The 26840-nt window shown below is 47.5% G+C and overlaps 1 protein-coding gene and 1 long non-coding RNA gene across 2 annotated transcripts in view; both read right to left on the bottom strand.

Moving 5' to 3' along the window:
- Positions 1 to 24961, bottom strand: part of LOC142761197 (uncharacterized) — an 88120-nt gene extending 63159 nt beyond the window's left edge. The window contains exon 1 of the long non-coding RNA XR_012883544.1: positions 24930 to 24961. This is a non-coding gene — a long non-coding RNA (uncharacterized LOC142761197). The remainder of the gene's footprint in view (positions 1 to 24929) is intronic.
- On the bottom strand, positions 17081 to 18213 carry LOC142761196 (histone H3-like centromeric protein A). The gene is made up of 3 exons (XM_075864392.1): positions 18120 to 18213; positions 17974 to 18051; positions 17081 to 17669 (listed from the first exon to the last, which is right to left on the bottom strand). Exons 1-3 carry the CDS (start codon positions 18183 to 18185, stop codon positions 17538 to 17540), a joined length of 276 nt encoding a protein of 91 aa, XP_075720507.1. The 5' UTR covers positions 18186 to 18213; the 3' UTR covers positions 17081 to 17537.
- Positions 24962 to 26840: the final 1879 nt, after the last annotated feature.

Raw genomic sequence — 26840 nt, 5'->3', positions numbered from 1 at the left:
AAAATTGGAGAAGACACACTCGCTTTAGCGTACTCAAACAATCCCCCCTCCTTTATCCTGGCTAGTGCCAGGAGAAAGGAGGGGGTTGAATGTTCAAACCTCCTACACTGTGTGTCGCCATTTTTTGAGCAAATGTACAGTGTAGGAGGATTAGATACAGTGGTAAATACACAGTATAACACGAACATACACAAACATAACTTACCTGCTCCTGCCGCCGCCGCTCCGTCCGCTCCTAGTCCTTGCTTCTGAACATATGGACGGAAGCCGCGACCGGAAGTAGTCATCTTACTGTCCGGCCGTGACTTCCGGTCCACATGAAAATGGCGCCGGATGTCGCTCGGCCGAAGACCTTTCTTTTGGACTGTGTGGGAGCGGCGCATGTGCCATTCCCACACAGACGGCGTACGCTATAGTGAATGGAACGGCTCCCGTTCGCATTCTCTATGGGGATGTATGTGCCGTATTCCATCTCTGTATGTGTCGTTAATCGACACATACAGAGATGAAAATAAAATGGCAGCCCACATAGTGAAGTGAAGTAAAAGTAATAGTAATAAAAAAGTACAACACAAAAACACAAATACATAAAATTTATTTTAATAACATACTAAAAGCAATAACATATAAAAAAAAAAAAATCTGCGCGACACCTTCCCTTTAACCCCTTAATGACCGGGCATGTTTGTACCTTAATGACCAAGCCAGATTTGTCAAATCTGGTATGTCTGACTTTATCAGAGAATAACTCTGTGAAAGTTTTGAATATCCAAGTAATTCTGACATTGTTTTTTCGTCACATGTTGTACTTTATTTTAGTGGTAAAAGTAGACTGATACGATTTGCGGAAATTAATTAAAAAATAGAAAAATGGAAGAAATTTTGTAAAAATTACCATTTTCCCCTATTTTTAACTGCAATATGTCACATATGTACATACATACTGTACAATTTTTTTAATTAAATATATATTTCTATCTCTTTACTCTATTTTGGCAGCACTTTTGAAAAAATAAAATAAATTTTCAGCAATTTAGAGGACTTACAAATTGAATAATAATTTTATACATTTTGAAGTACATTTTGTTTTCCTGCACCAAGCCAGGTTTTCAGAGGCTCATAGGTCTCAGAGTGATGGAAACCCCCACAAATGACCCCATTTAGAAAACTAGACCCATTAAGGTATTTACCTAAGGGTATAGTAAGTATTTTGACTCCACAGTTTTTTGCTAAATTTAATACATAGCAGGTGAAAAAAAAAATAATTTCACTTTTTTTCATAAAAGTATCAGTTTGAAGACCAATTTCTTTGTAAAGCGACCATGAGAATGAAGAAACACACCGCAAAATCTATCACCCTCTTTCTCCTGTTTTCAAAAATACCCACATTGTGGCCCTAATGCGCTGCCTGGACACACGGCAGGACCCAAAAGGAAGGGAACACCCGGAGGCTTTCAGGACTCATATTTTGCTTGAAAATGTTTTAGACCCCACTGTACATTTGGAGAGGCTTTGAGCTGCCAGAACGATAGAAACTCCCCATAAATGACCCCATTTAGAAAACTAGACCCCATAAGGTATTTATTTAGGGGTATAGTAATTACTTTGACCCCACAGTTCTTTGCTAAATTTAATGCATATCAGGTGAAAAAAATAATAATTTCACTTTTTTCATAAAAGTATCAGTTTGAAGACCGATTTCTTTGTAAAGCGACCATGAAAATGAAGAAACACACCCCAAAATCTATCACCCTCTTTCTCCTGTTTTCAAAAATACCCACATTATGGCCCTAATGCGTTGTTTGGACACACGGCAGGGCCCCAAAGGAAGGGAACACCCGGAGGCTTTCAGGACTCATATTTTGCTTGAAAATGTTTTAGGCCCCAATGTACATTTGGAGAAGCTTTGAGCTGCCAGAATGATAGAAACTCCCCATAAACGACCCCATTTCGAAAACTAGACCCCTTAAGGTATTTATCTAGGGGTATAGTTAGCATTTTGACCACACAGGTTTTTCGCTAAATATATTGAAATTAGTCTCTAAGAATTAAAATGTACTTTTTTTCTGAAACAACATAGAAATTTTTATTATTTACAAGGAATAACGAAGTAAATGCACCCCAACATTTGTAAAGCAATGTCTCCCGATTACGACAATACCCCATATGTGGTAATAAACTGCTGTTTGGACCCACAGCAGGGCTCAGAAGGGAAGGAGCGCCATTTGGATTTATGATTTTGCTGGAATGGTTTTCGGTGCCATGTCGCATTTGCAATGCACTGGAGGGACCAAAACAGTGGAAACCCACCAAAAGTGACCCCATTTTGGAAAAACCTTCAAGGAATTTTTCTAGGGGTATAGTGAGCATTTAAACCCCACGGGTCTTTTGCAGAGTTTATTAGAATTAGGGCGCGAAAATTAATATCAACATTTTTTCCACTAAAATGTTGCATTTTCTCATTTTCACAAGGGATAAAGGAGGAAAAAAACAACCATTTTTTTATAAAGCAATTTCTCCCGAGTACGGAAATACCCAACATGTTGTCATACGTTTTTTCATTAGAAATGAGTTAACCCTTTCAGGACTGATCTATTTTTTGCTTTCATATTTTAGATTTTCACTCACCGCTTTCCAAGAGCCATAACTTTTTTATTTTTCCATCAATAGAGTGGTGTGAAGGCTTATTTGTTGCGGGACAATCTGTAGTTTTCATTGGTACCATTTTGGGGTACATGCGATTTTTTTTGATCACTTTTTATTCAATTTTTTTGCAATCCTGAGCAAAAAACAGGAATTCTGACACCGTTTTTTAGGTTTTCTTTTTGCGGCGTTCACCGTACGCTATAAATGACATTTTTACTTTATTCTGCAGGTTGGTACGATTACGGCGATACCATATGTATATAGGTTTGGTCCTTTTTTTTAGCGTTTGCGCAATAAAATGACTTATTTATAAAAAAAAAAATTTCTGTGTCACCATATTCTGAGAGCCGTAATTTTTTAATTTTTTAGTCAAAAAAGCTGTGTAAGGGCTTGTTTTTTGCGGGACGGATAGAAGTTTTTATTGGTACTATTTTCGGGTACATGCGACTTTTTGATCACTTTTTATTCTTTATTTAGGGAGCGGTGGTGACCCAAAAAATTGCGATTCTGTCGTAGTTTTTTATTGATTTTTTTTTGGGGTGTTCATCGTGCGGGAAAAACAACATTATAGTTTTATAGTCGGGGTCGTTACGAACGCGGTGATACCAGATATGTGTACTTTTTTAACGTGTTCATTTTTTTTTCTATAATAAAAGTTTTATTATAGGAAAAAAAGCATTTAGTGTTTATAGAACTTATAACTTTTATTTTTACACTTTTTTTAAAACATTTTTATTACTTTTTTTTCTTGTCCCACTAGGGGACACTTAGTCTTGCAGCTTTGATCGCTGCTAGAGTACATTACACTACACACGTAGTGTAATGTACTCTAACTGTCATTGTGACGTGACTGTCACACTGACAGGAAGCAGAGGAGGAACGGCCGGAGGCTGTTCCTCCGAGGCTTCCGTGCATGGCAACCCGGAGGTCATTATCTGACCTCCGATTGCCGTGACAAGCATCGGTAGCCCCCACGATCACTTCGTGGGGGCTGCTGATGAGCTTCAAACCACTTAAATGCGGCGACGGCATTCCGTCGCCGCACTTAAGGGGTTAACTGCCGAAATCAGCGGCGATGGTCCGCTGTCCGGCAAGACTGATGTCTCAGCTGTCGGGGACAACTGTCAGCGCGGGTCTGTCACTCTGTGTTTACACAGAGTGACAGTTTGAAATGCGGACGAAAATGAACGTCATGGTGCGGGAACTAGCAGCCGACCATGATGTTCATTTTCGTCCTTGGTCGTTAAGGGGTTAAAGATTAAAGGTTCTCTTTAATCTGTGTCAATATTGCAGGATGCGATCAGGTGGCCCTGTAAATATAGGAGGTGTCCATTTGCAATAGAAATGAATGGATGAGTATTTTTATCTGCAATTATGGTCCGTAATGGAGTGTGAGGTGTGTGCCAATATACAGAGCTTTACTAGCCTATTCTGCTGCCTTAAAGGGAATGTGTCGCGAATTAAACTTTTTTTTTTTTAAGTGTTGTTACTTATTGCTATTATATTTTTTAAGTTTTTTGCTGTATTTTTTTTTTCTTCCATATGGTGGAAAGTATTAAAAATGAAATAATAATTTGACATGTTTTCCTATGTTGGCCACCAGGGGGAGAACTTCCCAGAATTACAGCAAGGTGAATAAGGCAAAGCAACCTGACTCACAGCTGCCGTAAATGTGGGAGGGAATCTCACCCCCCCCCTCCCACAAGCCAGGAAAAGGTGTCTTCAAATTGCTAAGCAGTGTCCGGCAGCCATTTTGGGTGTGATTCTGCATCTGGCAGAAGTTATAGGAAACACCAAAAGGCTAAGTGTATGTTCACACGCTTACTAAACAAAGGGAAAACCGCTCCTGATTTTCAGCCATTTTTTAATCTAACTCACGTTTTTACGGCCGTTTTTGGAGCTGTTTTTCTATAAAGTCAATTAAAAACGGCTCCAAAAACGTCCCAAGAAGTGATGTACACTTCATTTTGGCGGGCATCTTTTTACGTGCCGGTTTTGGAAAACGACCACGTAAAAAACGCCCTGTCGGAACAGAACGCCGTATCTCCCATTGAAACCAATGGGCAGACGCTTGCAGGCGTCCTGCTTCCGATTTTTCAGCTGAAAACACTGCGTGTGAACATACCCTTAGAATGATGAAAGTGAAGAGAATGACTTTTCAGTTGACCGGTTCACACGCCGTGTATTTTTTGCACATTTTACGTGCCAAAAAGCACATTAAAAAAAATGCTTGATTACACTTGATTTTGCACAACTAGAGATTTATCGTTCGGGGGTCTGGGAAAGCTGGGTGACCACCATTACCCCCTCCTACTGGAGTGTGTTTGGGGATGTGACTAATGAACCTTTCACACTCCAGTAGGAGGGGTAATGGTGGTCACCCAGCTTTCCCAGACCCCTGAACGATAAATCTCTCTAGTTGTGCTGAGACTGAGAGGTTCATTAGTCACATTCCCAAACAGTCTCAGCACAACTAGAGAGATTTATCGTTCAGGGGTCTGGGAAAGCTGGGTGACCACCATTACCCTTCCTACTGGCGTGTGAGAGGTTCATTAGTCACATCCCCAAACAGTCTCAGCACAACTAGAGAGATTTATCGTTCAGGGCTTTCCCAGTACAGTTGCATCATGTGTCCTTCATACAAGGGGGGGGGGGGCCCGTCGGGGGTCACGAAAGCGGGGGTCTGTGAGATAGAGAGTGGGACAGAAAGAGACACACACCTTACCTGCAGTGCAGCTGGTCTTCAGTATGGCGCCTGCTATCTCCCTGCAAACAGCTGCTCTGCTGTGTGACTCTGACCTGCGTCTGCGCAGTACAGAGACAGAGAGCAGAGTCAATGGAACGGCTCCCGTTCATTGACTCCTATGCCCTGTAACTGCCGTATTCCATCTCTGTATGCGTCGTTAATCGACACATACAGAGATAAAAAAAAAATGGCACCCCCATAGAGTAAAAGAAAGAAAAAAAAGAAAAAGAAAAAGTACAACACAAATAAATAAAATTTATTTTAATGACATACTAAAAGCAATATTATATAGAAAAAAATAATTTTGTGATCATCCTACCATATATCCAACTTTACAGGTGTTTAGAAAGGTGCGGAGTAGAGAGGGAATATCACAACTGTTGTCACCCCTCACTCCGGTTTTGGGTAACCCGGAATTTGGCCCAGGTGTAAAGGATCTGCCAGGCACAGCTTCGGGGTTAACTTCCAGAGGTAATCAGTCTTCACCTGAGTCTATCTCTCTGAGACTGACTCCAGCTTCCACCACTCAGGCTGGCAGGCTTAGGAGTGGGAGAGCCTATTGCAGCCTGGCCAGACTCAGCTAGCTCCCGCCCTCTGTCTATTTATACCTGCCTTTCCTGTTCCTCCTTGCTTGTGATTCTTTCCGTGTAGTTTCCTGGCCCAGCTACAGCTCCGAACAATTTGATCCTGCTCCATTCTGACCCTGGCTTTCTGACGACTCTTCTGCTCTGCGTTTTGTACCTCGTGCTCTCCTGGTTTGACTTGGCTCGTTCACCACTCTGTTGCTCACGGTGTTGCCGTGGGCAACTGCCCCTTTCCCTTTGCTTTATATTCCCTTGTATGTTTGTCTTGTGCACTTACTGAGCGTAGGAACCGCCGCCCAGTTGTACCCCGTCGCCTAGGGCGGGTCGTTGCAAGTAGGCAGGGACAGAGTGGCGGGTAGATTAGGGCTCGCTTGTCCGTTTCCCTACCCCTATCATTACATAATCACAAGCCCATATACCTAGTCTACCCTGGTCCCTGACACTACTATGGACCCCCTTGAGACCCTGGCTCAGCAAATGCAGGGTCTCTCCCTACAGGCTCAGGCCCTGGCTCAGAAGGTCAACCAGCCTGATGCTACCTTGGTAGTTCCCCTCACCTCAACTCCTGAACCCCACCTCAAGTTGCCCGACCGGTTCTCAGGGGACCGGAGGGCTTTTCTCTCCTTTCGGGGAAGTTGCAGGCTTTACTTTCGGTTAAAGCCCCAGTCCTCAGGTTCTGAGAGCCAGCGAGTGGGTATAATTATGTCCCGGCTCCAGGACGGCCCCAAGAATGGGCCTTCTCCTTGGCTCCTGACGCCCCTGAACTTTCCTCCGTTGATCTTTTCTTCTCTCGGACTCATTTATGACGAGACTGACAAGACTGCCTTTGCCGAGAGTCAGCTGGTGACCTTACGTCAGGGTAAGAGACCTGTTGAGGAGTATTGTTCTGACTTTAGGAAGTGGTGCGTAGCTTCTCGGTGGAATGACCCTGCCTTAAGGTGCCAGTTTAGGTTGAGTCTGTCGAATGCCCTGAAAGACCTGCTAGTTAGTTATCCCTCTTCTGACTCCCTAGACCAGGTTATGGCTTTAGCGGTACGACTTGACCGACGTCTCAGGGAACGACAACGCGAACGTTTATGTGTTTTCTCCTCCGACTCCCCCATGATGCCTCCCGAGGTTCCGTCGCTTCGTTCTTCCCCGGAAGACTCAGAGGTACCTATGCAACTCGGGGCCTTCGTGTCCCCCCAACAACGTAGAGATTTCCGCAGGAAGAATGGTCTCTGCTTCTACTGTGGGGATGACAAGCATCAAGTGAACAACTGTCCTAAGCGTAAGAATGCAGCCGGAGAACTTCCGCGCCTAAGTGATCATCGGGGAGGTCACTTGGGCGCACAGGTATTTCCCGTAAATATGAAACGTAATAAGATCTTGCTTCCCTTTCAGGTCTCTTTTGGTGGTAGGTCTGCTACCGGCAGCGCCTTCGTGGATTCAGGGTCCTCTGCTAATATCATGTCTGTGGAGTTTGCTATGTCTCTTGCTATGCCTTTGATTGATTTGCCTAAACCTGTCCCGGTAGTGGGTATCGACTCCACTCCTCTTGCTAATGGTTATTTTACACAGCATACCCCTGTTTTTGAACTCCTTGTTGGCTCCATGCATTTGGAGCAGTGCTCTGTACTGTTGATGCAGGGATTATCGTCCGATTTGGTTTTAGGCCTTCCCTGGTTGCAGTTGCATAATCCCACGTTTGACTGGAATACTGGTGAGCTAACCAAATGGGGTAATGAATGTTGTACGTCATGTTTTTCTGTTAATTCTATTTCTCCCCCTGAGGAGGTGAACACGCTACCTGAGTTTGTTCGGGACTTTGCTGATGTTTTCTCTAAGGAGGCCTCCGAAGTGTTACCTCCTCATAGAGAATACGATTGCGCTATCGAATTGGTACCAGGAGCTAAGCTTCCTAAGGGTAGGATATTTAATCTTTCTTGTCCCGAACGTGAAGCCATGAGAGAGTATATCCAGGAATGCCTGGCCAAGGGTTACATTCGCCCCTCTACTTCTCCGGTAGGTGCTGGCTTCTTCTTCGTACGGAAGAAGGATGGTGGTCTTAGGCCATGCATTGACTACCGTAACCTGAATAAGGTCACTGTAAGGAACCAGTATCCCCTTCCTTTGATTCCTGATCTCTTTAATCAGGTTCAGGGGGCCCAATGGTTCTCTAAGTTTGATCTACGGGGGGCGTATAATCTTATCCGCATCAAAGAGGGGGATGAGTGGAAGACTGTGTTTAACACGCCCGAAGGTAATTTCGAATACCTCGTCATGCCCTTTGCGTTGTGTAATGCGCCGGCGGTCTTCCAGAATTTCATAAATGAGATTTTGAGAGATTACCTGGGGATATTTCTTGTAGTGTACCTTGATGACATACTGGTGTTTTCCAAGGACTGGCCCTCCCACATTGAGCATGTCAGGAAGGTGCTCCAGGTCCTTCGGGAAAACAAACTGTTTGCAAAAACCGAAAAATGTGTGTTTGGGGTACAGGAGATACCATTTTGGGGTCAAATCCTCACTCCTCATGAATTCCGCATGGACCCCGCCAAGGTTCAGGCTGTGGCGGAATGGGTCCAACTTGCCTCCCTGAAGGCGCTACAGTGTTTTTTGGGGTTCGCTAATTATTACAGGAGATTCATTGCTAACTTCTCGGTCATCGCTAAGCCTCTTACGGACCTCACTCGCAAAGGTGCTGATCTCCTCCACTGGTCTCCAGAGGCTGTCCAGGCTTTTGAGGTCCTTAAGAAGTGCTTTATCTCGGCCCCGGTGCTGGTTCAGCCCAACCAAATGGAGCCATTTATCGTGGAAGTTGACGCATCCGAGGTGGGAGTGGGTGCTGTCTTGTCCCAGGGTACCAGGTCCCTCACCCATCTCCGCCCCTGTGCCTACTTCTCCAGGAAGTTTTCGCCCACTGAGAGTAACTATGATATTGGCAACCGCGAACTCTTAGCCATTAAATGGGCATTTGAAGAGTGGCGCCACTTCCTGGAGGGGGCTAGGCACCAGGTAACGGTCCTTACCGACCACAAGAATCTGGTTTTCCTAGAATCTGCCCGGAGGCTAAACCCGAGACAAGCTCGATCGGCACTATTTTTTACCAGATTCAACTTTTTGGTTACCTATAGGGCTGGGTCTAAAAATATTAAGGCCGATGCACTGTCGCGTAGCTTCATGGCCAGCCCTCCTTCAGAGGAAGATCCTGCTTGTATTTTGCCTCCCGGTATAATCATTTCTTCTATTGATTCTGATTTAGTCTCTGAAATTGCAGCTGATCAAGGTTCAGCTCCCGGGAACCTTCCTGAGGACAAGCTGTTTGTTCCCCTGCAATACCGGCTAAGGGTACTTAGGGAAAATCATGACTCTGCACTATCTGGTCATCCAGGCATCCTGGGCACCAAACACCTCATTGCCAGAAACTATTGGTGGCCTGGGTTGCCTAAAGACGTTAAGGCCTACGTCGCCGCTTGTGAGGTTTGTGCTAGGTCCAAGACTCCCAGGTCCCGACCAGCGGGCTTACTACGTTCGTTGCCCATTCCCCAGAAACCTTGGACACATATCTCCATGGATTTTATCACCGATTTGCCTCCATCCCAAGGCAAGTCGGTGGTGTGGGTGGTAGTAGACCGCTTCAGTAAGATGTGCCACTTTGTGCCCCTCAAGAAACTACCCAACGCCAAGACGTTAGCTACCTTGTTTGTCAAACACATCCTGCGTCTCCATGGGGTCCCTGTAAATATTGTTTCGGACAGAGGGGTACAATTTGTTTCTTTGTTTTGGAGAGCCTTCTGTAAGAAGTTGGAGATTGATCTGTCCTTCTCCTCTGCTTTCCATCCTGAAACCAATGGCCAAACTGAGAGGACTAATCAATCTCTAGAACAATATTTAAGGTGTTTTATCTCTGACTGTCAATATGATTGGGTCTCATTCATTCCCCTCGCTGAATTTTCCCTTAATAACCGGGTCAGTAACTCGTCAGGGGTCTCCCCCTTTTTCTGTAATTTTGGGTTTAATCCACGGTTCTCCTCAGTTTCACCTGGTAGTTCCAACAATCCCGAGGTAGAGGTCGTTCATCGGGAACTGTGCACAGTCTGGGCCCAGGTTCAGAAGAACCTAGAGGCGTCCCAGAGCGTACAAAAAACTCAGGCTGATAGAAAACGTTCTGCTAACCCCTTGTTTATGGTCGGGGATCTGGTGTGGTTATCATCTAGGAACTTGCGTCTTAAGGTCCCGTCCAAGAAGTTTGCTCCCCAGTTTATTGGGCCGTATAACCTATAGCAGCTTGGCCAGACTCAGCTAGCTCCCGCCCTCTGTCTATTTATACCTGCCTTTCCTGTTCCTCCTTGCTTGTGATTCTTTCCGTGTGGTTTCCTGGCCCAGCTACAGCTCCGAACAATTTGATCCTGCTCCATTCTGACCCTGGCTTTCTGACGACTCTTCTGCTCTGCTTTTTGTACCTCGTGCTCTCCTGGTTTGACTTGGCTCGTTCACCACTCTGTTGCTCACGGTGTTGCCGTGGGCAACTGCCCCTTTCCCTTTGCTTTATATTCCCTTGTATGTTTGTCTTGTGCACTTACTGAGCGTAGGGACCGCCGCCCAGTTGTACCCCGTCGCCTAGGGCGGGTCGTTGCAAGTAGGCAGGGACAGAGTGGCGGGTAGATTAGGGCTCACTTGTCCGTTTCCCTACCCCTATCATTACACCAGGTCTGTCAGATCAGACCTTTAAGATATGGGTACAGCAGGGGCATTTTAGAGTAAGTCATTTTTATAGGGGCAATGCATGGCTGCGTGCAGGGTCGCCATCAGGAATTTCAGGGCCCCCTACAGCTAAATTTTCTGGGCCCCCCTACCGTGGCACCGCCTGTTAAAGGTACTCCGTCCAGCACTATATCATGCTACCCAGGGCCGCCATCAGGGGGGGTATTATGGGTACTGATGGGAGAGGCCCGGCCAAACCTAATTGAAAGGGGGGCCCGGCAACTGCCACGACTTGCCTTTGGTAGAAAAAAAACAGGTCCCTGCAATGGGGCCCGTTTTTTTCACCAAAAGAATGTCGTGAGCTGCGGGCCCCCCTTTCAATTAGGTTTGGCCGGGTCTCTCACATCAGTACCCATAATACCCCCCCTGATGGCGGCCCTGGGTAGCATGGGGGTCGTCATGGGGGCCGGCAAACACTGCCGCCCGTGCGACCGATCGCGCGCACCCGCAAACTCCCGCGCATGCGCACCCGCGACCGCCTGGAACCGCGCACCGAATTTTGAGGCAGATTTTGACCTGCCCACACTATCTTGCCGCGTTTTTTGCCCGCGGCGATTGAGGACAGCAGACAAAAAACTTAGGGAAAAATGCATTTTCTGCCTCCCATTGATTTCGATGGGAGGTCAGAGGCGGAACCGCGGCAAGAAAGGACGTGCTGCTTTTTCTTTTTTCCGCGACTGGCTCCCATTGATTTCAGATTAAATCAATGGGAGGCGGTTTTGGAAGTTGTTTGGTGCTGATTCTGATGCAGTGTCAGAGTCAATATCAAGGCCCAAAAACTCTGAACTGGGCCTTATTGTTAGGGCTTATTCAGACGAACGTGTAATACATCCGTGCAACGTGCGTGATTTTCACGCGCCTCGCACGGACCTATCTAACTCTACGGGGCCGTGCAGACTGTCAGTGAGTTTCATGCAGCGTGTGTCCGTGTGTCCGCTGCGTAAAACTCATGACATGTCCTATATTTGTGCATTGTTCGCGCATCACGCACCCATTGAAGTCAATGGGTGCGTGAAAATCACGCCCAGCACTTCCGCAGCAGTATAAACTATGACTGAAAACAGAAAAGCACCACGTGCTACAAACATACAAACAGAGTGTCATGATGGCGGCTGCGCGAAAATCACGCAGCCACGCATCATACGCTGCTGCCACACGGAGCTGTTATGGACCTTTTGCATGCGCAAAATGCCACGTTTTTGCGCACGCAAAAAGCACACGCTCGTGTAAATCCGGCCTTAGGGTAGGAACACACTAGGCATGAACACTGCGGATTTTATGCAACACATTTTATTGTGGAAAATCCGCAGCGTATTACAGTCGCAGCAGAGTGGATGAGGTTTGAACAAATCTCATCCACACGCTGCAAAAATAATGGACCTGCAGTGCGGCTTTTGGCTTTTTAAGCCGCAGCATGTCAATTTATTCTGTAGAATCGCCGCTCCTCTGTTGCGGAAATGCTGCGGTTCTGCCGCAAAAATCACACATGAGAAAAAAAAAAGGCACTTTCTAAAATTATAAAAAAGTTTAGACTTGCCCCGGCCGTAGTCCTGGTGACGCGATCCTCTATTCTTAGCGCAGCCCGGCCTCCTGTCATGACGTTTCATCCCATGTGACTGCTGCAGCGGTCACATGGTCTACAGCGTCATCCCAGGAGGCGGGGCTACGTTCAGAAGAGAGATGCGTCAGCAGGACTACGGCCGGGGCAAGTCTAAACTTTTTTTTCCCTGCAGGATTCCCGCAGCGGACAAGCCTCACGAAACCTGCGCCACTATTTGGTGCGGTTTTGCTGTCGGAATTCCCTGCGGCTACCGAGAGTGTTACTCAGCATATCCGCCTAGTGTGTTCCTACCCTTATGATGTCGCTCCTGGAGCTGCTGCCGGTCTCTAAATAGTCAGTTGGTCCAGTAGAATTTGGAATAATTTTTTTTTGTGAACCAGCTTAAAAAAATACAAAACTTTTGTGTTAGGGCCTGTTCACATCACCGTTCGCTTCCGTTCCGGGGTTCCGTCTGAGGATTCCGTCGGGTGAACCCCGCAACGGAAAGTGAAAGTGACAGCACAGCTTCCGTCACCATTAGTGCAGTCGACTACGCTATTGATTCCGTCCGAAAACCTGCCGGAACGGTGACGAACGGAAACCATTAGCGATTTTTCCGTCACCATTGATCTCACTGGTGACGAAAACATCGCTAATGGTTTCCGTTCGTCACCATTCCGGCTTATCCGCCCCGGTAGCAGAAGGGAATTCTGCCCGCAAAACCGCACCAAATAGTGGCGCAGGTTTCGTGAGGCTTGTCCGCTGCGGGAATCCTGCAGGAAAAAAAAAGTTTAGACTTGCCCCGGCCGTAGTCCTGGTGACGCATCTCTCTCTTCTGAACGTAGCCCCGCCTCCTGGGATGACGCTGTAGACCATGTGACCGCTGCAGCAGTCACATGGGATGAAACGTCATGACAGGAGGCCGGGCTGCGCTAAGAATAGAGGATCGCGTCACCAGGACTACGGCCGGGGCAAGTCTAAACTTTTTTATAAATTTAAAAAAGTGCCTTTTTTTTTTTTCTCATGTGTGCTTTTTGCGGCAGAACCGCAGCATTTCCGCAACAGAGGAGCAGCGATTCCACAGAATACATTGACATGCTGCGGCTTAAAAAGCCAAAAGCCACACGGCAGGTCCATTTTTTTTGCAGCGTGTGAATGAGATTTGTTCAAACCTCATCCACTCTGCTGCGACTGTAATACGCTGCAGATTTTCCACAATAAAATGTGTTGCATAAAATCCGCAGTGTTCATGCCTAGTGTGTTCCTACCCTAAGGCCGGATTCACACAAGCGTGTGCTTTTTGCACGCGCAAAAAACGTGGCATTTTGCGCATGCAAAAGGTCCATAACAGCTCCGTGTGGCAGCAGCGTATGATGCGCGGCTGCGTGAGTTTTGCGCAGCCGCCATCATTATGACACTCTCTTTGTATGTTTGTAGCACGTGGTGCTTTTCTGTTTTCATTCATAGTTTATACTGCTGCGGAAGTGCTGGGCGTGATTTTCATGCTCCCATTGACTTCAATGGGTGCGTGATGCGCAAACCACGCACAAATATAGGACATGTCGTGAGTTTTACGCAGCGGACACACGCTGCGTGAAAATCACTGACGGTCTGCACGGCCCCATAGACTAACATAGGTCCGTACGAGGCGCGTGAAAATCACGCACGTTGCACGGACGTATTACACGTTCGTCTGAATAAGCCCTAACAATAAGGCCCAGTTCACAGAGTTTTTGGGCCTTGATATTGACTCGGACACTGCGTCAGAATCAGCACCAAAAAACTTCCAAAACCGCCTCCAATTGATTTAATCTGAAATCAATGGCAGCCAGTCGCGGAAAAAAGAAAAAGCAGCAAGTCCTTTCTTGCCGCGGTTCCGCCTCTGACCTCCCATCGAAATCAATGGGAGGCAGAAAATTCATTTTTCGCTGCGTTTTTTGTCTGCTGTCCTCAATCGGCGCGGGCAAAAAACGCGGCAAGATCGTGTGGGCAAGTCAAAATCTGCCTCAAAATTCTTTAAGGAATTTTGAGGCAGATTTTTTTTTGCCTGCAAAATACTGTGTGAACAGGGCCATACATAAACAGCACTTTGAGATAATTTACTCACCGTGTCAGAAGAGCTGCTCCCACTCCAGTCCTCTTCCGGCGATGTCTTCCAGGCAAGGTCTTCGGTCCAGACGTCCAGTCCTTCACCTCCAGCCAGGCTCCAGGTAAGTTTTGTCCATGTGTGACCGCGGCTGCGCGTGCTTCGTTCGCTAGTGCGCGCGCGGGCGATCGTGGGTGCGCGCGCGGACGATCGCGGGTGCGCGCTTCCGGGCTTTCGCGGGTGCGTGCGGTCTCGAGTGCGGCCGTTAGTGGGTGCGCGCTCGCGACTGCGCACGTGCGGGAGTTTCCTTGTGCGCGCGATCGGTCGCGCGAGGGCGGTTTGACGGCCCCCCATGGGGAGGGGGCCCGCAGCAGCAGCAGCTCACGACATTCTTTTGGTGAAAAAAACGGGCCCCATTGCAAGGGCCCGTTTTTTCCTACCAAAAAAATGTCGCGGCAGTTGCCGGGCCCCCTTTCAGTTAGCTTTGGCCGGGCCCCTCACACCAGTACCCCTAATACCCCCTGATGGCGGCCCTGGCTGCGTGGAGAAGAGCTTTCCCAGCCAGAGGGTTATCCCAGACCCGTCCCAATGGCAGGCGTTACAATTGACTCATTACTTGTCAAGACTACCTACACCGGCTTCCTATGACCGAGCTCTATCTTCCTTTGAAACTTTGTGTTCTCAAACGGGGCATGTGAGACGGGCCCTGTCCAGTCTTTACTGCGTGCTGCTCACTCCTGCTGAGGATTTCATCCCACCATATATTACGAAATGGGAAAGAGATCTTCAGATTACTCTAAGGGTATGTTCACACGAGGGTGTCCGTTACGGCTGAAATTACGGGTATGTTTCAGCCTGAAAACATCCCCGTAATTTCAGCCGTACCGGCATGTGCAGGCGCTTGTACGCCGCGTCCATTACAGCCGTAATTAGCGCTGCTATTCATTGAAGTCAATGAATAACGGCTCCAATTACGGCCAAAGAAGTGACAGGTCACTTCTTTGACGCGGGCGTCTATTTACGCGCCGTCATTTGACAGCGGCGCGTAAATATACGCCTCGTGTGAACAGACAAACGTCTGCCCATTGCTTTCAATGGGCAGATGTTTGTCAGCGCTATTGAGGCGCTATTTTCAGACGTAATTCGGGGCAAAAACGCCCGAATTACGTCCGTAAATAGGCCGTGTGAACATACCCAAACACAAGAGCAAAGGGAAAAGATCATGCTCCTCACACATAAGGCGTCTATTAGTAACGCCTATCAGGAAACCAGTTTTAAAATACTATCCCGTTGGTACAGAGTCCCACATGTGCTACATAAAATGTTCCCGGATGTTTCTCCTTTATGTTGGAGATGCGGCAGAGAAGAGGGAACGCTTTTACATATATTCTGGAGCTGTGAGAACCTTCGCACCTATTGGTCAGAGGTTCAAGATATCATTCTGGAGATCACAGGAATCTCGCTGGGAGATGATCCGGCATGGATTTTGCTGCACCACCACGATATACCTGTGGGGCGCTACAGGAAGATGTTAGTGAGACATTTGCTGAACGCAGCTAAGGCTTGTATTCTCGGGGGGTTGGAGATCCTCTGAGCCTCCTGTGACTAGACAATGGCTGGAGCGCATTCACGAAATTCGGAGAATGGAGGAGTTGCTCCATTCCGCACCCGAACGAGCAACGCAGTTTCAGAAAACCTGGTTCTATTGGTTTGACTTCTGCAAGTCGGGCAGATACAAGAGGGCCATGGGTGAACTGATTAGTGGAGAACCAGGGAGCTCTTGAGTTCTCTCTGGTCTGTGATGTGCTGTGGGGGGGGGGGGGAGAGAGTGAGGGGAGAACATCTCCCCTTCTCCCTCTTAAGATTTTCCCTATACCCCCCCCCCTTCCTTTAGTCCTTCTACCCTTCGTTTACTTCCCTATTTGAATCAATCGTTACTAAGAATTGACTGAGATGTGGGTGATGGAGGGGCGGATGAGGGTGTAATGCTGGTATTCCTGTCTTGCTATACTAATGCTTGTAGTGTATTGATGGTACTATGTTGGGAGGACTTTAATTGCATATTTACTTATTGTTGTTGAAATATAGGTTGAAATGATCGGCCCTCATGGGCTTTTTATGTACCCATGTCACCCCCTTTTCTTTTTCTGTATCCCCATTTCTTTTCTTGAAAATAAAAAATTTGAAATATAAAAAACAAAAAAAACAAAGGAGGAAACCCAGCGTCTGGTGATGTCCATGGGTTCCAGACTGCAGGCCATCATTGCCTGCAAAGGATTCTCTACAAAGTATTAAAAAAAACATTTATGGTAATGTTAATTTGTCCAATCACTTTTGATCACCTGAAATGAGGAGGTTGTGTAGAAAAATGGTGGCAATTCCTAAACTTTTCACAGGAGATTTTTGTTTAACCCCTTGAAATAAACCTGAAAGCTTCAACTTCAATTGCATCTCAGTTGTTTCATTTCAAATCCAATGTGGTGGCAGCAAAACCCAAATCATGAAGATTGTGTCACTGCCCAAATAATTCTGGACCCAACCCACACACCCACCCACACAGCAAACACTCTGAACAAGCATAGCTGCAGTGTAAAGAATGGGGGTGGGACAGAGCAAGAGTATTGAACTACAGCGAAGCTGGAGTCATTGATCATATCCAAGCCCTTATGAAGATTAGTCTAAAATGATGAAGATCAAAGTTATAATATACATTTTTTTTTTATTTGAAAAAATTAACAAATCTTCACAGAATAAAAACAGGAAGCGGATCATAAACTCAGCAGAACAATTAGAAGGTCGGCCAGATCAGGTTTCATTAGCGGTTGTATCCAGCGTCTTTGTTAGCGGTTTTGTCCAGCAGTGCCGCCTTGTGGTCATTTTCTGTGCTACATCCTGGACCCCTATAACCCATTACATAGCTGGACAGAAAAACTACTGCAATACCACCCTGCAAACTGCAGCGGCAGCCATATTGGTTGTAACAACTTTCCCATGAACAGATAAAACAAAGAAAAAGCCTCCACTGTAACCAGTGTCAGGAGGGGGCGCTAAAGCCGGTTTACTCTTCCAAACTGGATCTTTTATGCAATGGTAAAACTTGTATTTCCCAATAGATTTTCTCCATTAATATAAAACTATTTACACGTGATCATTCTTCATCAAATCTTGAGAGATAAAACGGCAGCGTTATCACAGTTCATACGGGATGCCTCGGATTCTCCGTGCGAGCTGCATGTCCTTCACAAAGAGAGTGCCCCTATTGGCCTGGTGACTGAAGAGGTAAGAATCTTCAAAGAGACTCACGAGGAAGTCCTCAGCTGACTGTGGATACAGAAGAGCATTAGTCCCTCTTAAAGTGACAGCACTCCCGGTATAATTTACTACACAGCTCGAAGGACTGATCAGATTTCACTTTTATGAGCTGTTAGCTAGAGTGATGGTGGGGGGGGGGGGGTCTGGCCTCTGGAACTCCCACAATGCATCACAACCCCTCTACAAATGTCCCGCTAGGGCATATGGATGTGTTAGAGGGGGCGGGGGCTGAGTAGTGAACCACTGCAAAGAGCAGCTCCCTCTCTGGTTGACCCATGCGTTACATGGACAGTGCATTGTATGAGATACTGACCTCTTGTAGCGCCATAAGTGCGGTGCTTTGCCAGTAGTAAAACACGCCGCGGGAATACTTCAGGCAGATCTCTCTCACCTGCAAGAATAAAAGGGGAATATCACCGACAATAAAGAGGAGCAGCCGCAGAGGACACATCCACTCACCAGGCGGAAAAACGGGGTTTTCTGAATGAGCAGATTGGTTGATTTTTGGTACTTTCTTATTTCCATCAGCGCACGGGCTCCTGGGCGGTAGCGTCTTCTTCGTTGTGTGCTCGGTCTGTGACTTGTTTCCCCTCTACCTGTAAGAAAGAAATCCATAATCATAGCTGAAAATGAATCTCCCGCTACATGGAAATTCACTGTCTGGCCGGGTTCACACGTAGCGTAAACACGGCGGATTTTCTGCAACGGATTTCATTGCGGAAACTCCACAGCGTAATACAGAAGCAGAAGAGTGGAGGAGATTCAAACAAATCTCATCCAGACGCAGCGGAAAAAAACCGCCAAACTTACCCAGATCTCGCTGCTCCTGCGTTCAACCCGGCCTCCAGGGATGATGTCTCATCCCATATGACTGCTGCAGAACATCAGAGGGACACGTCACCATGGCTACGGGTAAGTATGGTTTTTTTTCTACCTTCTATGGACATTCCAGCCGAAAAACTGCAGTTTTTCAGCCAGAATTACCTCCGGTGCCCAGGGCCAATACGCTGTGTACTTTTACGCCGCGTATCTGCCCTGTGTGAACATGGCCTATTACCTTAATGTCCCCCAAGGAACATCAGGTAAACAGATTTAAAACATAACATGCTACCTGCAGCCACCACTAGAGGGAGCTCATTGTATATGGTTGTACATTGAACTTGGTAACAAAACAGTATGCAGTGAGCTCCCTCTAGTGGTGGCTGCAGGGAGACAAAATTATACCATGTAACTGTCTACGCAGGAGATTTAGAGCTCCGTTTCAGAAAACTGTGCTCACACTGCTGTAAAACGACATTAAGAAATTAATCAGCACAGAATGTTGGACCTAAAAAGATATAAATGTGGACGTTCAAATTTTAGATACTTTTCTATGACTGATAATTTGGGGTCCATCAAGTCCCATTGATACCTGATTAAAGGGGTTGTACCACGAAAATAATTTTTCACCTATCCACAAGATAGGTGATAAATGCCGGATCGCTGCGGGTTGTTAACAAGAGTGCGGGTCCCAGAGGGTGGTCACTCAATCATTCTCTATGGCAGTGGTCCCCAACCTATTTTGCACCGAGGACCGGTTTGATGCAAGAACATTTTTGCGGGGACTGCCGGGGGGGTGGGTGGAGGGGTTAGAGTCAGTTCACACATTGCGTAAATACGGCGTATACCTGTATTATAATGCGGAAAAATCGGCAGCATAATACAGTAGCAGCAAAGTGGATGAGATAAAACACGTCTCATCCACACGCTGCATAAATGGAGTAGAAAAAAGGCTCAGAAATTGACGTCACAACATCGCGCCTGCCTGCGCGGAGCCGCTCACGGCAGAGTGCATAATTGGGCAAGGAGCAGTCAAACTTGACTATTTCCGGCGATACCATAGGGAATGAATAGAGCGGTCGGACTGCAGGTTGGAAATTCTTAGATCCCTCATTTCATAATATATCTTCATGGGTGTGAGCTGTGTTCTCAGATTCCCTTCCCAGGGCCATATAGTAACGTGCTTCCTGCAACCACCACTAGGGGGAGACGATTGTGCACATGCATACAGCTCCTGTTGTGCCTATATAAATCAGTCCTCAGTTTGCTCCCCCTAGTGGCGGCCTTGTGCTACAGAAATTTCGGTAAGTAACAGATTTTTACCTGCATAGAAACGAACCCTCTAAGATATAAAGCTGAGAAACGGATTACAATCTAGTATTACACGACCCGAGGTTATCTGGGATTCATTTTTAAAATAAAATATATAATAAGAGTGATAAGATGATCAAACTGCAACTTTCTCTTACTTGGCGGAGATTGAGGAGGAGCTGCAGGTTTCTTCTGCGGCTGCGCCGACTTCCTGCGGGACGAGCTTTTCTGGGGTGGTTTCATGATGATGTAAAACGCTGCTGAGAGTCATACAATCAGTTAAGCAGATAAGAGACGGTGACAATTCAGCAGAATCACAGGTGACGTAGGATAAACGGAGCGGTTTTATACTGACTGATGCCACCAATGCAAGTGACAAGAAAGTGATGACATTGACGGTGAAGATATGAGATTGCCGGATGTCAGTAATTAACGCACGCTGCATCAATGAATACAATAGATCCTCGTGGCATCAATTACCAGAACAGCGACATCAATGATCTATTTAATAATGCGGCAACAGAAGAGCTACCCGCAGCAGATCCCGCAAGCAATGGGCAGATGTTTGCAGACGTAATGGAGCCGTCTTTTCAGGCGTGATTCGAGGCGTAAAACGCCTGAAAATAGGTCGGGTGCACATAACCTTACAGAGAATCCGTAATCCAGACAAAGGTGGGAAATTTAAAACTGGAGCAAAGGAAAAGTGGAGCAGTCGTCATGGAAATGAAAGGCCGCAGCTGGAGGACGATGAGCTGCAACAATGCAGTACAAATATACAGAAATAAAACATCTAATAATCCATATGATCTCTAGACACGCAGCAGCGAAAATGTATAAAATCAACACACACGATAGACGAGGAGAAGAAACATTCAGTCGAGTGCGCAACTTTTCTTAGGACTCTCTGCTTTGTACCGTTTCTCTGTTATTCCTCCTGGAAATGTAAGAATTGACAGCTGTGTGTTACCAGTTGGGGGTGTGTCCCTACACAAACTGACAACGTCCAATCAGTGCTGACAGAGAGACTGTAGGGACACGACCTTTGATGAGGAGAATGGCAACACCAGGTTATCTATTAATACATACATTTCTAGGAGGAACCACAGAGGAATGGCACAAGCCAGAGATCTGAGAAAATACGCTCCAGAATAGTTATTTCATGGGGAATACAGGTATTTACTATAAGGGTATGTTCACACGCAGTGGTTTCAGACCTAATTCTGGCATTTTACGCCTCGAATTACGGCTGAAAAAACGCCCCTAATACGCCTACAAACATCTGCCCATTGCTTTCAATGGGAATTACGATGTTCTGTTCGCACGAGCCTTAAATTTACGTGTCGCTGTCAAAATACGGCGCGCAAAATCACGGCTCGTCAAAAGAAGTGCAGGACACTTTTTGGGACGTTTTTGGAGCCGTTTTCTCATAGACTCGTGAAAACAGCTCCAAAAACGGCTGTAAAAAACGCAGCGAAAAACGCGAGTGGTTAAAAAAACATCTGAAAATCAGGAGCTGTTTTCGCCTGAAAACAGCTCCGTATTTTCAGACGTTTTTGCTCACTGCGTGTGAACAGAGCCTTACAGACACGTCAGGAGAAGTGACGGCTCCTCTTTAATAATATTGTCTGTATCCTGTATAATTCATGAGGACGCACGTGCTGCCCGGCGTGATGTCAGCGTCACCGTATCTATCAATGATTATACACTAAACTCTAGAAAACTGCCAGATACACCAGGACGACTGTATACATCAGAGTTTCCCAACCTTTTCAGGCTCGAGGCACCCCAGGGAAAAAAAATAATTCTCAGGGCACCCCTACCAAAAATTGTTTGCAAAACGACAAAAAATGGCGAAAAACAAGCAGTACACTCTTAGGTTATGTTCACACAACGTTTTTTTGTAAGGCAGAAACTAAAAGTCTGCCTCGAAATTCATTTACGAATTTTGAGGCAGATTTTGAATTGACAGCGCTGTTTGACTTTTTTTTTTTTCCCCACATTTTTTTTAAGCCGTTGAAGCGAATGCAAAAACCGCAGACAAAAAAGCACCAAACGAGCGCCGCAGGTTTTTTCTGCCTCCTATTAATTTCAATGGGAGGTGAGAGGCGGAAACCACTTGAAGACCGTCAGCCCCCCACTCCCAGTAATGACCGTCAGCCCCCCACTCACAGTAATGACCGTCAGCCCCCCACTCACAGTAATGACCGTCAGCCCCCCACTCACAGTAATGACCGTCAGCCCCCCACTCCCAGTAATGACCGTCAGCCCCCCACTCACAGTAATGACCGTCAGCCCCCCACTCACAGTAATGACCGTCAGCCCCCCACTCACAGTAATGACCGTCAGCCCCCCACTAACAGTAATGACCGTCAGCCCCCCACTCACAGTAATGACCGTCAGCCCCCCACTCACAGTAATGACCGTCAGCCCCCCACACACAGTAATGACCGTCAGCCCCCCCACTCCCAGTAATGACCGTCAGCCCCCCACTCACAGTAATGACCGTCAGCCCCCCACTCACAGTAATGACCGTCAGCCCCCCACTCACAGTAATGACCGTCAGCCCCGCACACACAGTAATGACCGTCAGCCCCGCACACACAGTAATGACCGTCAGCCCCCCCACTCACAGTAATGACCGTCAGCCCCCCCACTCACAGTACTGACCGTCAGCCCCCGCACACACAGTAATGACCGTCAGCCCCCGCACACACAGTAATGACCGTCAGCCCCCCACTCACAGTAATGACCGTCAGCCCCCGCACACACAGTAATGACCGTCAGCCCCCCACTCACAGTAATGACCGTCAGCCCCCCCACTCACAGTAATGACCGTCAGCCCCCCCACTCACAGTAATGACCGTCAGCCCCCCCACTCACAGTAATGACCGTCAGCCCCCCCACTCACAGTAATGACCGTCAGCCCCCCCACTCACAGTAATGACCGTCAGCCCCCCCACTCACAGTAATGACCGTCAGCCCCCCCACTCACAGTAATGACCGTCAGCCCCCCCACTCACAGTAATGACCGTCAGCCCCCCCACTCACAGTAATGACCTTCAGCCCCCGCACACACAGTAATGACCGTCAGCCCCCCACTCCCAGTAATGACCGTCAGCCCCCCACTCCCAGTAATGACCGTCAGCCCCCCACTCCCAGTAATGACCGTCAGCCCCCCACTCCCAGTAATGACCGTCAGCCCCCCATTCACAGTAATTACCGTCAGCCCCCCCACTCACAGTAATGACCGTCAGCCCCCCCACTCACAGTAATGACCGTCAGCCCCCCCACTCACAGTAATGACCGTCAGCCCCCCCACTCACAGTAATGACCGTCAGCCCCCCCACTCACAGTAATGACCGTCAGCCCCCCCACTCACAGTAATGACCGTCAGCCCCCCCACTCACAGTAATGACCGTCAGCCCCCCCACTCACAGTAATGACCGTCAGCCCCCCCACTCACAGTAATGACCGTCAGCCCCCCCACTCACAGTAATGACCGTCAGCCCCCCCACTCACAGTAATGACCGTCAGCCCCCCCACTCACAGTAATGACCGTCAGCCCCCCACTCCCAGTAATGACCGTCAGCCCCCCACTCACAGTAATGACCGTCAGCCCCCCCACTCACAGTAATGACCGTCAGCCCCCCACTCACAGTAATGACCGTCAGCCCCCCACTCACAGTAATGACCGTCAGCCCCCCACTCACAGTAATGACCGTCAGCCCCCCCACTCACAGTAATGACCGTCAGCCCCCCCACTCACAGTAATGACCGTCAGCCCCCCCACTCACAGTAATGACCGTCAGCCCCCCCACTCACAGTAATGACCGTCAGCCCCCCCACTCACAGTAATGACCGTCAGCCCCCCCACTCACAGTAATGACCGTCAGCCCCCCCACTCACAGTAATGACGTCAGCCCCCCCACTCACAGTAATGACGTCAGCCCCCCACTCCCAGTAATGACCGTCAGCCCCCCACTCCCAGTAATGACCGTCAGCCCCCCACTCCCAGTAATGACCGTCAGCCCCCCACTCCCAGTAATGACCGTCAGCCCCCCACTCACATTATAATGACCCCTCAGTAAAGCCACCATCAGCCTCAGTCCCCCCGCCCCCCGATAAAATAACCATCTGCCCCTCTAGTAAAGGGACCATCACAGACAGAAAGTGTGATTACCCCTGGGGAAGGAATAAATAAGGAGGTATAAGAACAACAACTCCCAGCATGTCCAGGATGTTATGTGATATCAGAGAAAGTTTACAGGAGGAGGTATAAGAGGAGAGGACTACAACTCCCAGCATGTCCAGACTGTTATTATGGGATATCAGAGGACATTACAGGGAGGAGGTATAAGAGAAGAGAACTACAACTCCTAGCATGTCCAGGCTGTTATTATGGTATATCAGAGGACATTACAGGGAGGAGGTATAAGAGGAGAGAACTACAACTCCCAGCATGTCCAGACTGTTATTATGGGATATCAGAGGACATTACAGGGAGGAGGTATAAGAGGAGAGGACTACAACTCCCAGCATGTCCAGACTGTTATTATGGGATATCAGAGGACATTACAGGAAGGAGGTATAAGAGGAGAGGACTACAACTCCTAGCATGTCCAGACTTAGTATGGGATATCAGAGGACATTACAGGGAGGAGGTATAAGAGGAGAGAACTACAACTCCTAGCATGTCCAGGCTGTTATTATGGGATATCAGAGGACATTACAGGGAGGAGGTAGAAGAGGAGAGGACTACAACTCCCAGCATGTCCAGGACGTTATTATGGGATATCAGAGGACATTACAGGGAGGAGGTAGAAGAGGAGAGGACTACAACTCCCAGCATGTCCAGGACGTTATTATGGGATATCAGAGGACATTACAGGGAGGAGGTAGAAGAGGAGAGGACTACAACTCCCAGCATGTCCAGGACGTTATTATGGGATATCAGAGGACATTACAGGGAGGAGGTATAAGAGGAGAGAACTACAACTCCTAGCATGTCCAGGCTGTTATTATGGGATATCAGAGGACATTACAGGGAGGAGGTATAAGAGGAGAGAACTACAACTACCCACATTCCCCTGGCTCCATTTCTCACACAACTGCTAAGAAAGTAAAGAAAACCGCACTTACCCTGCCCAGTGTTAATGGCTCCTCTCCCTCCGTCAGGCTTCTAGTGGGAAGCGGTGGGCGGTGCTTGTAACAGACGTCCGCGCGTCACGTCTGCTACAACGTCGGGGGCGGAGCTTGTAGCAAAAAAAAAATGTAAACAAACATTTTTTTTTTATTTTTTTTTTGCCGTGGATGAGCCGCGGCACCCCTGAACAGCTCTCGGCACCCCGGTTGGGAACCACTGGTATAGATTATATAATAGCCCCACAATATAAAAGCCAAGAAAAACCAAAAGGCTCCCGCACTGCGTTCTTCCAGGTTATGTATCGCCCCCTTGTGGCTAATAGAAGTACACCAAATGTTCAAACCATCGCTAAAGCCAACAAAACTATATCCTGATGTTTCATCTCCCACAATCTATAATAATTATAATACACGATCACCGCGCGGTCTCAATGACGTCATCAAGACCTCGGGCTGTAAAGAAAAGCCTGTTTATACCCCTGGGTTCCAGGATGGGTCTATTTTAGGCTCGATGGGTTTCTATCAAGTTCTATAGAAAATGCTTAGAAACGTTGTGATATAAAAAAAAAACCTTTTATTGACATTAAGACCCCTTTACCAATGCCGATAATCATACGAGCGCTTGTTTTCGATCACAGGCAGCGACGATCAGACGATAAACTGCACTCATTGGTCAGCTGATCACATTTTTTATGCGTCCCAAAAAATCGTCGTTGTCCACAGCGTACAAACAGGGGATGTGCTGCCGACAATACGTAAACTGTACGAGCACGGACCATCGTATTAACCATCGCTCATCCCCGTACAGCGTGCGTCGGCTCGTGTAAATGAGCGCCGACTCACTGGATACATCGTTGATCGTGCAAGTTCCATCTAGTGAAAAACTGTAAACAGGGAGGAGGGGGATGCAGCTGCAGTTTCTTATGCCCCACGCACGCGACCATATTTTTCATCAGTAATTACAGCAGGGACTCTCCCATAGAAGTCTATGGGCGCTTCCGTAAATATGGGCGGCTATGGATACGCATCCGTACTCTGACCGTATTTATGGAAGCGTTGCTATGCAACATGCTGATGACATCATTTGCATCCTCCCTCTTTTTTTTTACGGATCCGTATATACCGATGCAATATGGACAGTTTTTCGGGATAGATGAAAATACGGTCGTGCGCATGGGGCCTTACTTGGTGTTGCAATGAGGGGGGAGGGGTAGCGGCTGGTACTTGCTAGTTATACTATTACTGATATACTCATTAAAGGGGTCTTCCCATCAGACACATTTATGACGTATCCATAGGATGTCAGATAGATGAGGGTCCCACCTCCGGCTTTGTCTGATCTGTTTCCGTAACTCCCATAGTAGTGAATGCGGAGGTGGAACCCCAATCTACCTGACATTTATGACATATCTGCTCGTTTGCTCCGGTCACACGGAGCTATGGATAACACGGAGCTATGGATGACACGGAGCTATGGATGACACGGAGCTATGGATGACACGGAGCTATGGATGACACGGAGCTATGGATGACACGGAGCTATGGATAACACGGAGCTATGGATAACACGGAGCTATGGATAACACGGAGCTATGGATGACACGGAGCTATGGATAACACGGAGCTATGGATAACACGGAGCTATGGATAACACGGAGCTATGGATGACACGGAGCTATGGATGACACGGAGCTATGGATAACACGGAGCTATGGATAACACGGAGCTATGGATAACACGGAGCTATGGATAACACGGAGCTATGGATAACACAGAGCTATGGATAACACGGAGCTATGGATAACACGGAGCTATGGATAACACGGAGCTATAGATAACACGGAGCTATGGATAACACGGAGCTATGGATGACACGGAGCTATGGATAACACGGAGCTATGGATAACA

Source organism: Rhinoderma darwinii, chromosome 4, assembly GCF_050947455.1.
Source record: "Rhinoderma darwinii isolate aRhiDar2 chromosome 4, aRhiDar2.hap1, whole genome shotgun sequence".
Lineage (NCBI taxonomy): Eukaryota > Metazoa > Chordata > Amphibia > Anura > Rhinodermatidae > Rhinoderma > Rhinoderma darwinii.
Note: the sequence above shows the minus strand (reverse complement) of the source record. Positions and strands in the feature narration are given on the sequence as shown.

Excerpts from the sequence above, each read along its gene's own strand:
- LOC142761196 (XM_075864392.1), bottom strand. The coding sequence starts at position 18,185 with ATGGAAATAAGAAAGTACCAAAAATCAACCAATCTGCTCATTCAGAAA. Across the intron at positions 18,052-18,119 it reads AAACCCCGTTTTTCCGCCTG|GTGAGAGAGATCTGCCTGAA; the intron begins GTGAGTGGATGT and ends TTATTCTTGCAG. Across the intron at positions 17,670-17,973 it reads CACTTATGGCGCTACAAGAG|TCAGCTGAGGACTTCCTCGT; the intron begins GTCAGTATCTCA and ends CTGTATCCACAG.